Source organism: Acytostelium subglobosum (assembly GCF_000787575.1).
Source record: "Acytostelium subglobosum LB1 DNA, scaffold: scaffold9, whole genome shotgun sequence".
Classification (NCBI taxonomy): Eukaryota; Evosea; class Eumycetozoa; order Acytosteliales; family Acytosteliaceae; genus Acytostelium; species Acytostelium subglobosum.
In genome coordinates, this window is record NW_012236524.1 from 248,969 (window position 1) to 270,016 (window position 21,048).

General features: G+C 45.2%; 9 protein-coding genes across 9 annotated transcripts; 7 read left to right on the top strand and 2 right to left on the bottom strand.

Moving 5' to 3' along the window:
- Window positions 1-783: 783 nt before the first annotated feature.
- Window positions 784-5,243, top strand: SAMD00019534_050030 (hypothetical protein; the record flags this gene model as incomplete). Its single annotated transcript, XM_012899474.1, has 3 exons — window positions 784-850; window positions 934-1,965; window positions 2,038-5,243. The coding sequence occupies 3 exons, from the start codon at window positions 784-786 to the stop codon at window positions 5,241-5,243; spliced, it is 4,305 nt and encodes a 1,434-aa protein (XP_012754928.1).
- Window positions 5,244-5,969: 726 nt separating this feature from the next.
- Window positions 5,970-7,115, top strand: SAMD00019534_050040 (hypothetical protein; the record flags this gene model as incomplete). Its single annotated transcript, XM_012899475.1, has 1 exon — window positions 5,970-7,115. A coding segment is annotated over one exon (1,146 nt), but the record flags the coding sequence as incomplete, so codon positions are not given.
- A 379-nt stretch (window positions 7,116-7,494) lies between these two features.
- SAMD00019534_050050 (hypothetical protein) lies at window positions 7,495-7,701 on the top strand (the record flags this gene model as incomplete). Its single annotated transcript, XM_012899476.1, has 1 exon — window positions 7,495-7,701. A coding segment is annotated over one exon (207 nt), but the record flags the coding sequence as incomplete, so codon positions are not given.
- Window positions 7,702-8,197: 496 nt separating this feature from the next.
- SAMD00019534_050060 (hypothetical protein) lies at window positions 8,198-11,435 on the top strand (the record flags this gene model as incomplete). The annotated part of the gene is made up of 5 exons (XM_012899477.1): window positions 8,198-8,858; window positions 8,930-9,876; window positions 9,952-10,090; window positions 10,153-10,437; window positions 10,504-11,435. 5 exons carry the CDS (start codon window positions 8,198-8,200, stop codon window positions 11,433-11,435), a joined length of 2,964 nt encoding a protein of 987 aa, XP_012754931.1.
- Window positions 11,436-11,582: 147 nt separating this feature from the next.
- SAMD00019534_050070 (hypothetical protein) lies at window positions 11,583-12,401 on the top strand (the record flags this gene model as incomplete). The annotated part of the gene is made up of 4 exons (XM_012899478.1): window positions 11,583-11,647; window positions 11,721-11,831; window positions 11,945-12,107; window positions 12,186-12,401. 4 exons carry the CDS (start codon window positions 11,583-11,585, stop codon window positions 12,399-12,401), a joined length of 555 nt encoding a protein of 184 aa, XP_012754932.1.
- A 199-nt stretch (window positions 12,402-12,600) lies between these two features.
- SAMD00019534_050080 (hypothetical protein) lies at window positions 12,601-13,602 on the bottom strand (the record flags this gene model as incomplete). Its single annotated transcript, XM_012899479.1, has 2 exons — window positions 12,601-13,246; window positions 13,319-13,602. Coding segments are annotated over 2 exons (930 nt in total), but the record flags the coding sequence as incomplete, so codon positions are not given.
- A 680-nt stretch (window positions 13,603-14,282) lies between these two features.
- On the top strand, window positions 14,283-14,734 carry SAMD00019534_050090 (hypothetical protein; the record flags this gene model as incomplete). The annotated part of the gene is made up of 3 exons (XM_012899480.1): window positions 14,283-14,285; window positions 14,380-14,562; window positions 14,699-14,734. Coding segments are annotated over 3 exons (222 nt in total), but the record flags the coding sequence as incomplete, so codon positions are not given.
- A 205-nt stretch (window positions 14,735-14,939) lies between these two features.
- On the bottom strand, window positions 14,940-16,344 carry SAMD00019534_050100 (hypothetical protein; the record flags this gene model as incomplete). Its single annotated transcript, XM_012899481.1, has 2 exons — window positions 14,940-15,310; window positions 15,423-16,344. Coding segments are annotated over 2 exons (1,293 nt in total), but the record flags the coding sequence as incomplete, so codon positions are not given.
- A 196-nt stretch (window positions 16,345-16,540) lies between these two features.
- On the top strand, window positions 16,541-20,965 carry SAMD00019534_050110 (hypothetical protein; the record flags this gene model as incomplete). The annotated part of the gene is made up of 4 exons (XM_012899482.1): window positions 16,541-16,798; window positions 16,882-20,097; window positions 20,161-20,509; window positions 20,589-20,965. 4 exons carry the CDS (start codon window positions 16,541-16,543, stop codon window positions 20,963-20,965), a joined length of 4,200 nt encoding a protein of 1,399 aa, XP_012754936.1.
- Window positions 20,966-21,048: the final 83 nt, after the last annotated feature.

A 21,048-nucleotide genomic window follows, 5' to 3' on the forward strand; every position in this document is an offset into this window, starting at 1 on the left:
TCATTCATTCACCATCAATCCAACATCAACAGTATTAGCGACATCTTCCATCTTTGCAAAAACTACACAAAACGAAAGAAACCCCACTTTGGTTGACATTGGTTGAATACCAATTAAAGCTCGAAGATCGATCTCGATCCAGTCGATTGAATGGCGCAAAAACTTGAGTGTGCACCCCATTGTGGCCCCTGTTTTCCCATGAGTCGGAACGACCAATGAGCCCTGGTCCTCGAGAAATAACATTAACGACCTTCAGGGTGGGCACTTTGAGCGCTTTGATCACACGGCGCCCTGATCACGAATAGAAAAGAACTGATTGATTGGAGTTAGGTCAGAGTTCCTGAGCTTAATGATAGGGTGCAAGGTGGAGTGGATACATACGATCGGGCAACATCATAACAATGTTGGTGGCACAACTCCAAAGATCTCGATAAACATTAACCACAATCTACATCTTCCACTCTAGAATCCTACCAAGCTATGTGTTGAGACCCACCACCCTTGGCTGCAAAGCACGAGCAATGGAAATGGATCATCGTCTACTAATTAATTTATTATTATTTCAAGTAAGGAAGTATGCAAGGTAATGGGGCCTGCAAAGGCAAAGGCAATGCCAAGACCAAGACAAGTCAAGTAAAGTAAGTAAACACTCAATGTCAAAGACCAACCAGTTCAACAACAACAACCACTACACTACTACTCCGAACCATCTCATGTTCATACTCTAAACACTTGTAATAATATAATTTTTTAAACATATATACACAAACAGATACAATATAAATGTATCCAAATAATTTATTTTATGGGTCATTATTGATCCTGGTAATAATTACCGGATGTACCAATGGTATGTATTTAATTAATTATTAGTTTTATTATTATTAATAATTAAATTAAATACTAACTTACCTTTAAATAATAATTATTTAGCAACTCATTTTAGGTTCGCCACAACTTCATGGACACCTACTGCTCAATATAATGTAATTAATATTAATATTAACTTGGCATACCGTTTGTCATACCCTGCTTTTGCCAATGTGACTGAGAGTGTCGTGCTCAGGGGCTACAATGGAAAGCCTTATGTGGGTAGTGATGTAGGTATCGTCAATTTTGGCGATGGATCAGCCACCGCCTCGCCAGAGTGCATCGTTACCTCTGTCAACAAGAAGGACGACTGGTTCACCTGTTACATGACCGTCGTCAAGACCTACCCCACCGTCGTCAAGACCTACACCATCGCCTTTACCGGCGCCGCACGCATCAGTACCCTGCTCAATAACCACGACGCCAACTACCGTGCCCAGATGACCGTCACCATCACTCCACCACCAGGCGTCACCTACTCATCACCAGTGTCCGGAGTGTTGCCAATCATCAATGTGATCAAGGGTGTGCCAAACTCATTCCAGATCGTCTCCAATAATGCTCCAAACGTCAACAATATCACCAACCCACTAAGATTTACACTAAGTAATGATGCCTTAATGGGTGGAGGTGGCCAGGTCCAACCCCAGGGTCTTTCAGTCGACTATACCACCGGCTGGGTCACCTTCACACCGGCCTCCCTCGGTCTCTACACCACCCAGATTACCATCACCAACGGTGTGGACTACATCGTGGCCGACTTTATCCTCAACTCGATTGTTGCACCAAAGAGCCCACCATTCTTCTTTGGCGATACTCCTGAGAATGGACAGGAGATCGTCATCAATAACAAACAGTTCAAGAAGTGGGCCTACCAAGCCATGTCCAACATGTCCACGCTCAGTGTCAGCATGTACTATGCCAACTCACCCGTTGGAGTTCAGTGCACACCACAAGTAGGTTCCAATCCAGGTCTGATCAACTGTAGCTGGACCCCCACCCTAAAGGATGTTGGTAGCTATGTCGTATCCCTTGGTGTTTCCGATTCCCAAGGTACCGCAATGAATGGACAGAGGTCATTCATTCTCACAGTCCGTAAGTTCACATATTGATCACAATCACATATTCAAAAATTCATACTAACATTTATTCAAACCATCAAAATAGAATCTCCACAATGTGGCCATGGTACTCCAATACCTAATTGCCAAGAGTCTACTTGTTGCACTTGTGATGAGGGATGGGACCCTGATTCAAATTGTTTCGAGTGTGTTCCAGGTAGATATGGAGCCAACTGCACAAAGAACCCACACTGCTTCAATGGTACCATCAGTGATGGTGTGAATGGAAATGGAGTTTGCTCATGCTACTTTGGTTGGACTGGTGCCGCCTGCAATGTCACCGTCTCCCAGTTCTGTCTCCCCGCCAACCAGACCGCCGTCAACTCGTTCACCACTGGTCAAGGTTATCTCAGCCCCAAGTATATGCTCGTCTACGTCGGCCAGTCATCCCCAGCCTTCACCCTTCCCCTCTCCCTGTCCGTCCCTTCAACCTTGCCATCACTCGATGTCTACATTCTACTAGACGTGGCTACTACCACTGACATTGCCAACATCATCTCGACATACATCAACTCCTTTGTGACCACAATGAAGACCTACTCTGACGAGGTCCGCTTTGGTCTCGGTGTGTTCTCCGACGCGCCAGGTGGCTTCAACTACACCAACGTACTTGTTCTCGGCTCCACGATCACCACGACCGTCGCCAACTATAAGTTCACTATCACCACCACCTCGTCATCCGCTCGCAACGGTCTTGGAGCACTTCTTGAAGCATCCCAGGCTGCCGTTGGCTGGAACTCGCAAGGCTACCACTCCCTGCTCGTCATTACCGACTCTGACTGCGAGGGCCCATCCGACTTTTACAAGACTGTTGGTCAATCATTGATTCAAAACAGTGTGATGCCCACTGTGCTCGGTGTGGGCGGTGCCACTATGACCAACTGGAAGAACTTCCTGACCTCTATCACATTTGGTTACCAGGATGTGTCAACCTCGACTTCAACATCCGATTGGGCCACCCGTGGTGTTAACCTTGTGATGAGCGCAGTCAAATTGGTCGCCCCATTCACCTTTGATGACAAGGAAGACTTCATCACCAACACTATCGCACCATTCAACACAGCCATGCCCAAGACCAGTGCCATCCCCTTCAAGGTCACGCTTCCATCCGGTGCCATCACCAAGAACCAAGCAAAGGCCTCCATCTCAGTGCCAGGATATGGTATTACCAACATTGACTTCACATACAATCATCCACCCGTTGCCATCGCTGGTATGCTCACCACCACAAAGAATGTCCAACAATCATTCAAGTTCCTGGTCAGCGACGCCGACTCCAACCTGATGCTTATCAAGTTCACCTCCCTGCCCGACCCAACCATCGGCACTGTGTCCATCAATGGACTTGATGTCAACACAACTGCCAGCTACAGCTCAAAGAGCAGTTTTGTCTTTGTGCCCAAGCTCGGTGTGTTCAACAAACGCACGAACTTTGGATATTCGGTGACTGATGGATGCGCTACCGTGACATCCACATTCGGCATCTCAGTCGTGGACGACTACACTGGCACGCCACCAACTGCCTTGCCAACACTGGTCAACACCACAGTCAACCAAGCTGTTCGCTTCACGTTCAACTTCACCGACACCAACAAGCCAACTGCCATGGTGATGCTCGGATCCCTTCCAACCAACGGTGTGTTCACATTCATCAATGGCACAGTCATCACCAGCAGCATGATCGGTGTGGCCATCCCCCAAACGATCATCTACACGCCCAAGACTGGAATGACCAATGATGACACTGTCGATGGAAGAGGTCCATTGGACATTGTATACTTCTCAGTCCTCAACGACAAGGGATACATCTCAGCAATCCAGGCTGTTGCCAACATCTTTGTCAAACCATTCCATCCACCAACATACACTGGTCAGCTCGAGTTCAACACTTTGGAGAACACGCCACTTACATTCTTGCTCACTGGCAAGGTCGGAACCAACCAGGACTACTACACAGTTGTGTTTGACTCAATTGTTGGCCGTGGAAACATCAGCTACTTGATGTGTGCAGAGTTGGACACTTGCTACAAGCTCATGACCGCTCCCTTTGTTACCAATCCAATATTGCCAAGCAATGGCAAGTCCCAACTGCTCTACGTTCCACCACCCAATGACTACCAAGACAAGATCATGATCATCAAGCTACGATTGGTATCACCAAATGGAGACGCTACAGATTCAATCACCATCACAATCAATGTTATTCATGTACCAAAGCCACCAACGATCGTCTTGGAGAGACAACAAGTTGTTGGATCAGATGTGGTGTCTGCTCTCGCTTCAACTGTCAGCATCAACATTAATGAGTCTGTGATAGTGTCCTTCTCATCCTACAACTTTGACACTCCCAATGAGACATTGTCCTGCATCATTCAGTCCACACCTAGAAGAGGCAACTTGTTCGTGTTCAACGCCAACTCAGAGAATGCCACTGGACCAATGATCACTTCCGGTCAGAACCTGGGCGTCGCCACCAATGGCACGTGGAAGGTAGTCTACCGTCCAGTCCCAGGCACATCAGGACAGGGATATGCCAAGTTCACCTTTGCCACCATCAGCACCCTTCAACTGATATCACCATCCGTGAGCATTTTGTTCAACGTGAACCCAGTGTTCCATCCACCAGTGATCACCGTCAATCAGGTGAACTGGACATCATTGATCAACACTGCACTTCTTGTCACCAACGTGACATTTGTCTCTGTGGACGTCTCGTACCAGAACATGACAATGAATGTGTCATTGTCCGATGCCGATGGAAATGCACCAGCTGATGGTGTCGCCACACTCCAACTATTCGGCACCACTGCCGGCTATTGCAGATTCCTATCAAACACCTCTGTCAGCTGTCTGGCCAGCAAGTACCAGCTGAATTTGATGCTCTCACAGGTGACAGTCACTGGCACCAACGTAGCCAACTACCAGATGATTGTCTACGTTGAGAACACCCACTTGAAGCGTGTCAATGGCTTGACTTTGTCCCAAATCTCCGACACCAAGTCAGCCTCGATCAGTCTGGCCGCAGGCAGCACCAGGACCACCACCAACACAACAGTACTCTCAGCCGCCATTGCCGCAGCTGTGGCTGCCGCAGGACTATTGGCTGCCGCCCTCTGGCGTCTTACCAAACATCTTTCACCTCCAACCAGTGCCTTCTTTGGTGATCAACCATTCGCCGATGGTGCCATCCAAGACAATCCAATTTACAAAGAGTCAGACAATGCTGGTGTCAATCCACTTTATCTCTCTTAACAAACTCAACTCAATCAAACAAATAAACTTCTTTGAGATTCTAACAATAGCAACTTCTTTGTTTATTGACTTGTCTAGACCTGTGGCTCACGATAGAATGTGGACTTGCAATAGGGGGCAAAATGCTTGAAGTTGAGTTGTTGCAGTTTGATGGCTGGCAAGTTACCAAACTGGGCAATGAATCCTCCTTTATGACGAAGGTCAATCCACATATCCAATCGAGTCAGCTGATTGAATATTGTTTTCCTCAGACAGTCCACCAACTTATCCAAGTGATAATGTATCGATCGATTGATATCTGATATTGCCACCTCTCCACTGTTCTCACATATAATGTTTAGTGAACTAATAGTCGCACATGTGTCTGGCAACATATCTGTCACATTGCTCAGGTCATTGTCCACGATCGTAAGTGTGTCCAGAAACTTGGATCGTTGGAACAGCAGTTGAATTACGATCAGTTTCCCTCTTTATGGTTACACATAGGATTGATTCTTTGTTCAAAGGACAAAATATCCAGACTCAGAATTCAGTTTCCTTCCATTCAACCAGCCCAAACAATCAGCCATGTTCTGATGAAATTCTCGAGATCCACCAATTTTTGATCAGATGGATGGTAAATTGAAGTGATTAGAGTGAAGTTTACTTTGGTATTAGTAATATAATCCAAATGATACAAATAATAATATAATATAATAATACAGTTGTGAGAGAGTGATAGAGAGAATGGAATCATTACAATCAGAATACATTTTATGTCAACTTTTAGATCACATGATTGATGACCTTGACAGGTTATTCTTTGGTCTAACATGTACACGAATGTACAATCTAGTAAAGAAGAAGTCATTGAAACAATTATATCCAGATCACAACAATAATAGTGATCAATCAACAACAACAACAATGACAATGACAACAAAACTATCACAACCACCGATGGAGATGATTGTAAACACATCACATATTGAATTGATGAAGACTAGACAACTGCCACCATCATTGGCCAAGATGACTTTACTTGCAGAGATGGCCACAATACCAATACTTCCAGGATACCTACCAATCTCATTGAGTCAGCTGCACATTGAACATAATATTAACTTGGATACACCTGGCTCGCTACCGCGATCACTCACATCACTCTCATTTGGACTGAACGAGCAGGGTCCTCCAAACCTAGCAATCAACCCTCTACCATATATCACACATCTTAAGCTTGGCTGTCGATTCCAAGAATATCTTCTCCCTGGATCACTGCCGCCAACGTTAACCTCTCTCACTCTGGGCAAATACTACAACGTGGAATGTTTCGAAGGTGCCCTTCCCAGCGGCCTCCTTTCACTCGAGTTTGGAAGCACGTTCAACAAACGTGTACCCATTGGCTGGCTGCCTGGCTCACTCACCTCTCTCAAGTTTGGCTACGAGTTCAACAAACCTCTGCCAAGCGGAACCATCCCGCCATTGGTGACAGACCTTGGCTTTGGCGAGATGTTCACACAGCGCATACGTTCGGTCAACTTTCCAAACATTCTCAATCTACACATATCATCATACAACCAACTGCACTACATTGATCGATGTCCTGACCTTAGATCACTGAATGTCGCATGCACCTACTATTCTCAGCTTAGAGCATTCTATCGACCACTCGAATCTTATATCTACTCATTCTTTCGAAACGAGAAGATATCATTTCGTAATACAATGACAAGAGCACTTAGGGCAATTGAGTCGGCACCATTTGTCCAAACATACATTATCAATCTCACTGATTGGATAATCCAATGTCGCAAGTTGGACTTGCACACGGCCGTCTGTATAGTCCAGGCCAAACACCGTACGCCCTACATCAAGACCATTCATATACGATGATATTAATAATAAAGCAATCGAGTTCCAGGTCACAGCGTAATTGCCAAAGTTAACTTTTTGTTTCAATTTATGGGTCATGTTTTAGAATCTAAAGACAAGTCCATCAAACATGATCAAGCAATTAATCAATCGAACAAACTTATACATAGATAGATAGAGAATGATAGATACAATAGTGAATTATATATCTGATTGGAGATACTTGTTACCTATATTATTGGTTGGTATACCATCTTCATTGTCTTTTTATAGTTTGGTAACATCATGTTGGTCAAAGTCACAAAGACCAAAGAGATCAATAGAGGATGATGATTATGTATTAGAATTGACATTGGCCATTAACAAGATAAATGATAAAGATAAAAGACATTGGTTAATGAAACGTGTCAATGAGATAGATAATTCATTGATGGATATCAGTAATAGTAGTAAATCATCAACTTCATCAACATCATCAACATCATTTTTCAACAATCCAAAGAGAATGACATTACTCATTAGAGAAAAGAGACAACTTGCTCAAGATGTATATCAACTACTATCACCTGAACATGGAGAACCACTTAAAGTGTACCTAGATATCTAAGTGATCATGTTATGACATCAACATCAACATCAACTTCAATCATGGTCCACTTCTCGCTCGATCTAACATCTGATGATGATGATGATGTTATACATCTTTATATATAACTATACTACAACATCATCAACATCAAGGTTATGTTCATTCATTTTACAATTACTTTTAAAGTAATAAATTGATGTCGTTGTCAACATCTAACTCACAGTTGACCTAGTTAGGCACTAGCGCTACACAAAACCCGATGGTTTTGAACTCGTGCTCGAGCTTGATGTCATCGTGTGTGGGCTTGGATTTGATGTCTTTGCAAAAAACAAAACAAAACCACTCTCTGCAAAGATCTCAGATCGCGCAATCCAATGTTGTTGTCCACACACTGTAGCAGAGTGCAACTGGCAAAGTCAAAGACTTATTCATTCATTCATTTAATTACATTACAACATTCCCTCTATCACTCTACTACATATACATATAAATATATACTTTGATTGAAGGAATGAGTGAAGTAACAAAGGAAGATGACAGACCAAAGTTTGTCGAGACGAATGTGTCGGCTGATAGAGAGAAGCCAAGAACAAGAGCCCTCACTATTGGTGGATCAAGAGTTGCACCAACAGCAACAACAACAACTACCACAACGACAAACACTGATAATATGTCAACATCACCATCTTCAGCCTCATCTTCATTTCTATCAACATCTCCAAACGGCAACAGCAATGACATGAGAAGCCCAGATAGCTCCGCACCGACACAGACACAGACATCTACAGAGCCACCAATGGTTGTTCAGATTGGATCACCACCAAAGAATACCAATGGATCAGTTGTAAAGAAGAAGAGTAATTCAAGCTTCCTGTCTGTGAAGGAACGAGTTCCACGCTCATTGAAACCAAAGAAGAAGATAGAGTACGATCAGAATGATTTGGACAATGCCAATAGGATTGTGGCCATCAAGGATAAGGACACAAAGCACATCACTGTCATTATGGAACTGGACACTCCGGGTCCCACACGAGACATGTACGGCTTTGTCTTTGACGGGCTCGAGTTCATCGAGGAGCTACACAAGTTTGAAAAGGCCGAAGAAGAAAAGGCTGCCAAGAAGCTTGAGAGCTGGACTGCATTCAACGAGCAATATAGACATGTTGGACTATGTATGTTGTTGTTATTGTTGGTTGGACACGAGCATGATTGGACGCATGACTAACATTCAATCAATCACAAGTCTCCAACCCAAAGCAACTACACAAGCTTTTGTCCAATGGTATACCACATGAGATTAGGTTCTCGCTGTGGAAGATATACTCGGGTGCAGTGGAGAAGCAGAGAAAGGAGGAGATTGAGTTGTTCAAGAAACAGCGAGAGGAGAAGATATCATCGAGACTGAGAGGAATTGGAACAATACGCGGTCTGACACCGCCAACACAGCGCAAGTCATACTATCAACATCTGCATCACATCATCCGCACTTCAAACCGCATGTCGACGCGATTCCAATCAATACCCGAGATCGACAAGGACATCTCGCGAACATTCCCCGGCCACGCGTTCTTTGAGTCGGACGAGGGCCAGCGCAAGCTGACTCGCGTGCTGCAGGCCTACTCAGTGCGCAACCGCAAGGTGGGCTACTGCCAGAGCATGAACATCGTCGCTGGCTACCTACTCTTTGTCATGAACAAGAATGAGGAGGACGCCTTCTGGCTGCTCTCGACTATTGTCGAGGACTACTGCCACAACTACTACTCGACCAACCTGCTGGGCGCACAGGTCGACATGATCGTCTTTGATCACCTGACGCAGACCCACCTGCCCACGCTGTACAACCACCTGAGCAAGTGCAGCGTGTCGCTCACACTGCTGTCCACCAAGTGGTTCATGTGTCTATACATTGGCATCCTCCCCAACGAGATTGTCTTCCGCATCTGGGACCATCTCTTTGTCGAGTGCGGCATCTATGGACGCAACAAGCCTGCCACCGAGTCTGAGTGGCTGCGACACAAGGAAACAGACTTCAAATGTCTTGGATTCGCAAGCTACAACCTACTGCTCACAGGACTCGCCATCCTTGCCTTCATGGAGGAGTCACTCCTCAAGTGCCACTCCACGCCACAGCTTCTGACCACACTTTCCAACGAAGTCAAGGGCATATTCAATGCCAAGAAGTTCTTCAAGGTATGGAAGGCACTTGTTCTCAATCGCACGCCAGCTAGCTGTTAACTGACCTTCCTCCCATCACGCACCATTTAGAAATTCAACTCTTGGAAGGAGAAGATATCACAAGAGGACTTTGCAGAGTATAAGAAGGGCGCTGAGTTGAAGCTGATACAAGAGTTGGAAGACATGAGGAAGCTCAGAGACCTGAGCATCACTGCCAAGATCACAAGATGTATGTTTGGTCCATGCACAATCCACAAGTAACAATAACTCACTCAACCAATCAATCAATAGTTTCAAAGACTGACTTGGAGAAGATTTGGACTGGATTCAGGAACTTGAATCTTAGTATGAGCAGCAGCAGAGTCAGCATGGGCAAGTCACTCAAGTTGGACTTTAACTTGTTCAGAAAGGTGTTCTCGTACATTCTACCGGCATCAGATAACAATGGTCGTGATGTACTGGTTCAACAACTATTCAAGGTGTTTGACAAGGATAAGGATGGCTCGCTTGACTTCTCCGAACTTATGAGTGGACTGTGTATATTGGCCAAGGGCACATCTGAAGAGAGACTCAAGTGTAAGTCGCTCCTGACACTCGTGATCACATTTCACATCAACTCACCCCCATCCATCACATGTATAGTATACTTCTCATTCTTTGATAGCGACAACTCTGGATTCGTGTCCAAGGAGGAGATGAAGCTGATGCTGCAGACGGTGTATGAGAAGATTGAGTTGGATCCTCTGGCAGTCACACAGTATACCATCGAGGAATATGTAGATATAGTGTTCTCCAACCTTGGCATTGTGAACGATCAGCTGTCATTTGACAACTTTAGACAGGCCATACTGAGCTATCCGAGGATATTCAGATGCTTCATGATTGAAGAGGAGACATTTATCAATCTGGACTTTGAGGAGGACGAAGACTTTGGCAACAACAACAACAACAACAATGGAGGTCTGAGTAGTGATGAGGACGACAACAATAGCAATCAGGATGCTCTCTCTGCTGAATCATCAACACAAACATCACCATGTCAGACACCAACGACAAGCAACATACCTCCTTCGATACTTGTGGCTGATGCCAAGACCACAACAAGCATGACAAGCTCGACCAGTAATGAAGAGCTCGTGAGTGGAGGCGGTGGCAGCTTCCTCAAGACCAGCGCGGAGCATGACGACAATGAACCAAAGCGATCAAAGAGCAAGCTCAACCTCAACTCCAAAGGCAATACACTCAAGTCGTCCACCAGCTCAATGTTCAAATCGTCATTGATCCAGGCAATTGAGCATGCACAGAAGGATCAGGCGACACCACGATCAACACTAAATGGACATTCAGATGGCATAAATTCATCAGACCAATCCAACAACAACACCTCTGCTGGCAATCCATCGGTATCGACCACAACATCACAGCAGACTCTTGACACACCAACCAAGACAACCAGCCCACCAATGACACCTACCAGTCCCAAGATCAGAAGGAAGTCCATTATCAACAGTGGAGAGATGACCATGCCACCAAGCAAGGATGGTCATCCATTGAGTTGTTGTAAATTCATGTAATAACAATACATATATAACTTGGACATCCATCCATTCGTTGTGTCCTCGTCGCCTCATTTTGTGTTGCCAACTTTGTTTCCCAAATTGATGACCATTCACATGATTTGACTCAAACACATAGACAGATAAAGAAAAGGATAACATAAGATGGGTCTACTAACAGTATTGAAGAAGATGAAACAGAAGGAGAAGGAACTTAGACTGTTGATGCTGTAAGTCATGTCAATGAATACATAACATTGTTGAGGCATACATATCTAACACAACCAACACGACGATAACAAGTGGACTTGATAATGCTGGCAAGACAACGATTCTGAAGAAGTTCAATGGTGAAGACATTTCAACGATCAGTCCTACATTGGGATTCAACATACAGACATTGGTTTACAAAGAGTATGTTTGAATGAAGCTCATGAATGAATGAATGAATGAATGAATGAATGAATGAATGAATGAATGAATGAATGAATGAATGACTAATCCTTGACGATGTTTGATCAACATAGTTATAAGCTCAACATATGGGATATTGGAGGACAGAAGACATTGAGATCATATTGGAGGAACTATTATGAAGAGAATGATGCTGTCATATGGGTTATAGACAGTTCAGACATTAGACGTTTAGATGATTGCAAGAAAGAGTTGAAGGCATTGCTTGATGAAGAGGTACTTATACCTACAAGTTGGTGATGATCATCACTCATCATCAAACAACAACTAACATGTTATTATATGATCAATTAGAAACTGGCTGGAGCTACATTCTTGGTGTTTGCCAATAAGCAGGACTTGGATGGAGCAAAGACAACTGATGAGATCATCAAGTATCTTGACCTGGAATCATTGACCACTCATAATTGGAAGATACAGAGTTGTAGTGCAGTCACTGGTGAAGGGCTTGAAGCTGGAATCGAATGGGTTGTCAATGATATTGTATCAAGATGCTTCATCTTGGATTAGATCAAATCACTTTCACACTTGCTTGATGGGCAAAGGTCTCAAGCAAACTCATAATCGTCATCATTATGGAATGGACTGGATGATCAGGTCCATGGATTATTTATATATACTACATCATCAGGATGGTCGATGGCTGCAGCCAACATCAATGACAGCCACTTGATGATGATCATCATGTCCATCGATTGATGGACGCTCACAACTTGCTCTCGATTGCCATCTTACGGACACCTCCACCACCAGGGGAGGATGGCAGTGCGCGTTGTAATCCAGCAGCAGTTATAAAGTTATCCAACAATCCTTTGTACTCTTTGGCATGCATCTTCATGTGTAATACATGCTCCGAGTCATCGAAGCATCTATAATTGATCAGGTTATGGTCGATCAATGCCACGCTTAGACGACGACGGAAGCGCTCGACAATGTTCCAGTCGACCAACGAGTCGGCGCGCGAGTATATCAGCAGGTGTTGCCAACGATTGGTCTTGTTGGCCAGCGTCGAATAGTAGTTGAACACCAGTGGTGCCCAGAACACCGCGAGCACTGGTGACAAGAGCACCGCCACCAAGAACACAGGCAATGGCACAGCCTTCTGCAGTGCTTGGAAGCCAGTGATGAGAGACAGCGTGGGAAGCGAGTCCATGATCACGCCCTTGATGTAGGAATGAATGAATGTAAACTCCTTTTGTGACTTCATCAATCTGAGCATGTGCGCATAGTTGAATCCACCGCCATTTGAGAACATGTGAATAATGATCTGTTTACATCGTGGCTTGGACTCCAAGTAACTCTTGATCTGTCTCAATATCCTCACAGCCTTGAACTTGGCAAATGTTGTAAGTGCACTTGATTGATTGATTGATTGGGTCAGCATTGATTGAACGAATGATTGATTGATTGAGTGGATTGATACCTACAAGTCAAAGAATGGTGTCGCATATTGGATGGTGTCACAACCTTTCTTGTTCCAATAATGGGCATACTTTGAGAGTTGCTTGTGACCTGATCCAACCCATCCAAGTAGTAGTACAAGTGGAGGATCTATATTAACACTGGTATTGAACACTGCCAGCGGTCCATTCATCTCAGCATATCCATAAACGAATATTTGTTTGTTTGTTGCTGCTGATGATGTTGTTGTAATAGTTGAAGAATCATCATTCTTCTCAGACTTGTTCTTTATCTTATTATTTGTTGTCATTTGACTTTATCACTATGAAGATAGATAGTTTAGTTTAGTTTAGTTTAGTGAGAGAACAAGAATGAAGAATGAAGAATCATTGATTCAATCACATTATTAGTGAGATTGAACATGTACTTGTTGTTCAAGCACCACTAATCCTTCAATCGATAAACAATTTCCGCTTCAGGTCATCTTTGTCGACATCACCACCCCACACACTTTAGTCCAATCACATGTGACATTGAGATATCCCATTGGGTAAGAGTTATCCGGAAATATTAAGATTTATCTCAAAGCAAGTCAAGTCCAGTTTAATGATAATATCATGACAGTCTACTACGACCATATCTCATTGACATCTCCAATTGTTTAGACAAGGCGGGACTCCTACGATGAACTCAATTGCTCCTCCTCTCCAAGGTTGTTACCATTATTAAGATTGTATCTGTGTTGTTTGATAATGCTGAACAAGCATCATACTTGTTGCCAATTGAAATTATGGAGTAGTTTGATGGTGATCCCAAATGTGAAGGAAGGAAGTTCCAAACTCAATTTAGGAAGATTTGATAAAAAATCAATAAATTAAAAGTTTGCAACAACACTGAGCGAGTGTGTGGAGGAGGCGATACCCAACAGAGATAGATTGGTGTTTGTACATTCAATCGCTGTTCCTCATATCCCCTGTGTCACATCCAACAATGGTATGTGTTATATCTCTCTTTCATGACAGACGACAGATTAGATCAATCAATCCTGACACATCAATCATCAATCATCGTCAATCAATCAATGTAGCCAAAGCAAATCCGTGAAATCAAAGACTTCCTCCTGACTGTCCGTCGCAAGGACGCCAAGGAGGTCAGAATCAAGAGAAACGGCAAGGTCTCCAAGTTCAAGGTTCGTTGTGGAAGATTCCTGTACACTCTCAAGGTCCAAGACCAAGAGAAGGCTTCCAAGTTGTTGAACATTCTTCCACAGGTAAGCGATATCTAGCAGCAAGTGAAGCGAGCGATCGAATGAATGAATGAATGAATGGATTGTTTGATGCGATACATACAGGAATACAGAGGATACAGTTAGACTTACACATATATACCATTACACAATCAAACAGAATGTCCCACAGGTCCACATTGACAAGAAGTCCAAGTAAACGGATTGATCATTTCATTGCCTTTAGCATGGAACAGGAATAAACCTTTAGACCTATTGACACAGATATCAATGTCCAGACTCTCTATCTATCTACTCTCTTGCGATACATGGACAGGACAAGAACAAGAAGACAACTACTACATCAATGATGATGATGATGGTTCATTCACTCACTGATCGATCCTGGAGTGAAAGGTTTAATGATTGATGTTTGAGATTATATCGAATAGGATATCGTTGGTAGTCTTTGGCTTGAAGTTGTGGATCTGGAAAGACTTGTTGTGTACATCGTCAATGGTAATCTCGGGTAGGAATGTAAGACCGGTTATATGTTGCAGCCATCTGAATGGTCTGCCCTTGATATTGTGACTGGCCGATGTGAATGACGCCTCGTCACTGCCCAACAGGAAGTGATTGGAGGCATTGAGTGTGATCAATCCCTTATCATTGGGATCTAAACTCTCCAACAATCTCTGACCTCTAATCTCATTGCCATTCATCGATGGCACGACCGATACCATCTTCAAGTTTGGATAATAATAGAATTGCATCGTCAACATATTGTTGTTGGCTTGATTGATTGAAGTGATTGATTGGAGTGATTGATTGAAGTGATTGATTTGAGTGTTAGTTGAGTTGAGTTGGACTCGATGATCAACGTCCAAGGACCAATGAGGACATACCAGATGTGATGATCAATGTTACATATATTTCTGATGGAGTGAGTATTGATGGTTGGGATGATGTTGAGGTTGTCGCCACGTCTGTACAGTTCAGGTCAACATCGATCTGGTTGCAGAATACCTCTTGGAATGATCGCAACTCATTGTATAATATGAATAGTGGCAATGGCGCATGTTTGAGTAGAGGGTGCTTGTCCATGATTGGCGGCTGACTCTGTTTCTGTATGGTCATGTGTGCTTGGATGGGCCGCATGACCGCCGCCGTCGTGATATTGCCACTCTTGAGCTTGGCCTCAAAGTCTGCCAACTCCTTGGCTTTGCGTTGCTCCTGCGCGGCGACATCGACTAGCTTGGCCTTCATCTGTTCGAGCTCCTGGAGCTTGGCGATGCGCTTGGACATCTCCCACTCGAGTCGCTCGATCACCTTGTTTGATTGATGGCCCGAGTGATAGCCTGACGGGCGATCGCTGAGGAAGTGCGACTCGGATGAGAGGTTGAGTCGCTGGTCATTGATATCGAATGGCAGGGCAGCTTCGAGTTGCGTCAGCTGTGATTGTACCGTGTCCTTCTCATAAGCCAACGCGTTCAATGTGTTGTCCAGGTGTTCAGATCTTCGCTTCTCATCATCGACTGTTGTGCGTTGTCTCTCCAACACTTGCTCCAACTGTGTGTCAATCTGTGATAGCTGCATCAGTAGCTGCAGGCATCCACCACTATCAAGTGTAGAGTATAACATATCTGGTGACATGTCATCCTCTTCGCCGTCGCCATCACCATCACCATCGCCATTCATATCTGATCTTGGTATCGCAGCCACACGCTTATTAAGCATCTGCACTGTGTCCCTCTTCAAACGATCAACCAAACCAATGGACAATGATTGATATTGAGTTATATTATTAATATCATCTATGTTATGCATTGTATATATGTAGTATATGTATATGAAGTATAAGTATATGTATATGTATATGTTGCGCAAGTAATTTAATGAGTGAAGCTCACTTGAGTCAAACAATTCACTCACATGACTTCAAAGTCATTCGTCGAAACTTACTCATTCATCTCACTTCACGAACGAAAGTATACAGATACACACACACAGGAGAGAGATAGAGATGTCTAAGAAGTCTGGGTCATCTTCGTCATCATCAACAACGTCAAAGGATGACAAGTCAAAGACAAAGGACGACAAGTCAAAGACAAAAGATGACAAGTCAAAGACTAAAGACGATAAGTCAAAGCCTGCTGATGCCAAGGGCAAGAAAGGAGTAGATCCACCAGCTGCCCCATCTGCCAAAGGAGGAGACAAAGGAAAGAAGGATGGACCACCAGCCCCTGGTGGCGCAGCTGCACCTCCAGGTGAACCGCCCAAGGTATGAACATGAATCATCGTCATGCTTGAGCAGCAAGTTGACTGACACATACACATCAATCAATCAATCATCAATTAATGAAGCCAAGATGGACGGGTAAGGTACCTGTACAATACTTGAATGAGTATTGCCAGAAACAGCATATGGAGAGACCGGTGTTTGGTGAGACAAAGCCAGCAAAGTCGACGACAGGTGAACAGTTGCATCGTGCAAAGGTTACATTGACATTCGAAGGCAAGAAGAAGATAAAGACGACAAAGACATATATGCCACCGCACTCTAGTCCAACAATGCTGGAGGCTAGATCATACGCTGCATTGGTGGCCCTGCACGACCTGATGGGCAATACAAACATCAATAAGCTGTTCCCGCCCGAGTACACTCCCTTTTGGCTTCAGCTGACTGAGGAGGCCAAGATCCAGCAGGCCGAGCAGGAGAAGTTTGAGCGCGAGCAGCAGGCTGAGGAGCAGCGACTCAAAGAGGAGGAGCCCACTCACACACAGCAGGTGCCCTCGATCAACATGTCTGAGGAGGCCATCCGCGCGGTGCACTCACTGGTCAAGCAGATGAACCTCCACGTTGAGACGACGGCTGGCAGCGAGCCTGGCGATGTGGACATGGCCGAGCTGAATGAGCGAGAGATGGATGCGCTAACCTCGACTCTGAACGGGTTGGGCTTCAAGAACAGCGACATCCAGGCGGCGTTTGGTCGTGTGCGCGACCTTTCAAGTGTTGCCAATGTAATATCATGGCTATGTCTTAATGTGCGCGAATCTGAACTGCCCGCCTCATTCAGGCCTAAACATATTGGAATCCAGAAGAAGACAGTTGTGACACAGGCCACTGGCAATGCAGAGTTGGATGAGTGTGTGGCTAAGCTGGCCGCGTATGGCTGGACTGAGAAGGAGATACACTCGAGTCTGGAGGATGGCGTCGTGGGCGACAACATGTTGGCCAGAGCTTACTACAAGCTCACTGGCGTTGAGATCAATACCGATGGCACTGGAGACGCAGACATCAAAGGCGACGAGCTACAGGCTTTACAATCAATCTATGAGGCCACATTCAAGGCCCTGACAAAGGATCACTACAAGGTGCGTCTGGATGATGGACTTGGCGAGCTGGAGGTCATCTTCCCCGCGGCGTGCAACTATCCCGCCAACCCACCCATCTTCCTGTTCCTGCCTAATGATCGATCAAAGCATCATCGTGCATACCGCGTGTGCAAGGAGATGATCAATCAATGTGTGACTCAATCACTCAATCAACCAATGGTGTTCATGATAATTGGATGGCTGAACTCCAGCGCCAAGGACACACTCAACGCGCAGGTCAGCTCGATAGACGCTCGAATGGACCTAAACGAGCTCAGTATTGATGGCGCGATCATTGACCCACTGGGCAAGGCGTCGAGTGGCGGCAAGCAACAGACCAGACGATCAGGCAGCGGAGTGGTGATGAACAATGAGAAGATCAATGTTGAGATGAAGAACTACATGGAGCAGGTCGCTCATAATGAGAAGAGCAAACCGATCAGGAAGGTTCGCGAGTCCCTTCCCGTGTTCTCCAAGCGTCAAGAGTTCATCAATGTGCTTGGTGGTAATCAGGTGGTTGTGGTCACTGGAGAGACAGGTTCGGGCAAGTCCACACAGATCCCACAATATATCTTGGAGTCCCTGGTGGCCAAGGGCCAGGGCAGCAGCTGCAACATCATCTGTTCTCAGCCGCGACGTATCTCTGCCATTGGTGTGGCCGAGCGTGTGGCATCCGAGTGGGCGGGTGGCGAGAAAGATCGAGTCGGACAAACAGTTGGCTATCAGATCAGAAACGAGGTAAAGCGAAGCAAGGACACCAGACTGCTATTCGTGACGACTGGTATCCTGCTGAGGATGATGCTCGATGCCAACCCCATCGCTGACGTATCGCACATCATCATTGATGAGGTGCACGAACGCTCGATGGACAACGACTTCCTGCTGATCATTCTCAAGCAGCTTCTGGTGAAGCGCAAGAACCTCAAGCTAATCCTGATGAGTGCCACACTCGATGCCAAGCTCATCGCAGGATACTTTGGCATTGGCGAGCAGGCCATCTTCTCAATCGCTGGTTTCACCTATCCCGTCGAGACCATCTATCTCGAGGACTCAATCAGACAAATCAACTACCGTCCACCTTACTCATATGGTCGATCATCATCAACTTCTACTACATCAACTACATCCACTACGTCAACCACGTCAACTACATCAACAACATCAACAACATCAACAACATCAACAACATCAAACCCTCAAGAAGAGATGTTGGATGCGATGGGAGTCAAGATGGATCAGAAGAGAATCAATGTGGACTTTATCGAGAACCTTGTTGGATACTTGGTCAGAAGACAATTGAATGGCAACGGCACACCCAAGTCGATATTGGTGTTTGTTCCAGGTTTCGCAGACATCATTCAGATCATCAATGCATTGAACTATCGCGAGGACGCCTCGTCCATGTGGTGCCTGCCACTGCACTCGTCTCTCTCGCCACGCGACCAGCAAAAGGTGTTTGAGCGCCCGCCCAAGGGCAAGGTCAAGGTGATAGTCAGCACCAACATTGCCGAGACTTCAATCACCATCGACGACATTGGTGTGGTGATCGACACTGGTCGCGTCAATCAGATGAACTATAACGCATTCACAAAGAACTCCATGATGAGCGAGTCATGGATTGCCCGTGCCGCCGCGCGCCAGCGTGCCGGTCGTGCCGGTCGTACATCGGCGGGCATTTGTTACAAGCTGTTCACCAAGAGCATGGAGCAGCAGTTTGACGAGCAGGAGATACCCGAGATTCTGCGCACGCCACTCCAGCAGCTGTGTCTACACGTCAAGTTGTTCCAGAGCCAGCTGCAGCAGGGCAAGGCGCGAAAGATACACGAATTTTTGGCAATGGCCATCCAGCCTCCATCGCGCGAGCTAGTGCAGCACGCCATCGAGGAGCTAGTCTCGATCAACGCCATCGATGCCAACGAGAAGTTGTTGCCACTTGGCTATCATTTGGCATCACTGCCCGTCGACATCTACATTGGCAAGATGTTGTTGTTTGGCTGCATCTTCCGATGTCTCGATCCCATCCTTACCATTGCCGCCACACTATCTTACAAGACACCATTCATCACCACAGCGCAAGACCGATCACAACGACCAGGTGACAAGTTCAGCTTTGGTCATCAAAGTGATCACTTCTCATTCTTTATCGCCTACGATCATTGGAGAAAGTCCATTCGTGATGGCAACGAGTACCAGTTCTGCAAAGATGTAAGTTGAATCGATTGATTGGAACTATTCCAAGGACTCAACCTCACACTCAATCAATCAAAGAACAATCTCTCCATTCCTACATTGCGCACGATCCAGGACCTTAGAGTTCAGTTCATGGAACAGTTGTCAGATATTGGATTCTTGCCTCATGGTCTCAGCGTCAAGTCGATCAACAAGGCACTGAAGCATGGCAGTAGTGGATCGGATTTGGTAAGCGAGTGTTGTGGAGCGATTTACAACTCATTCGCAAGCAATCAAAAGGTGATCAAAGCAGTCCTCTGTGCTGGAATGTATCCAAAGATCACAAGAATCGATGTACCCGAGGCCACCTACACCAAGGCAGCAGGCGGTGCCATCCAGAACAAATATGATCCACAAAAGCTGTTGCTACTTATCCGCAATGACAAGAGTATGTTGCCAACATCGCGCCACCCAAACAATCAACCAAACAATCAACTAACCAACGGATTCAACACAACAACATTCAGGAAACGAACGAGTATTCATTCATCCAAGATCAGTCAATACACAGGAGGGCGAGTTTGTCTCACCTTTCTTGTTGTACCATGAGAGGATGAAGACTTCCAGACTGTTCCTTCATCATACGACCAACATCAGTCCACTGACATTGTTGTTGTTCTCAATTGGTGGAACAATCGATATTGACCAAGCATTCCAACACATCACATTGGACAAGTGGCTAAAGTTCAAAGCCAGTGGCAAGATACTTGTAATACTCAAAGAGGTTCGCATGCTCCTAGACCGACTACTGGAGCTCAAGATCAGTGATCCAACCTACGACACTTCCTCCTCCGTTGTCATTGACATCATTCTCAAGATTGTATCAAACGAAGGATTTATATAAACATCAGGTGATCAGTGAACTTCAAACCCGACATCGTCATCATTACATGAGTTTTCCAACACAACCACACTAATGATCAATCA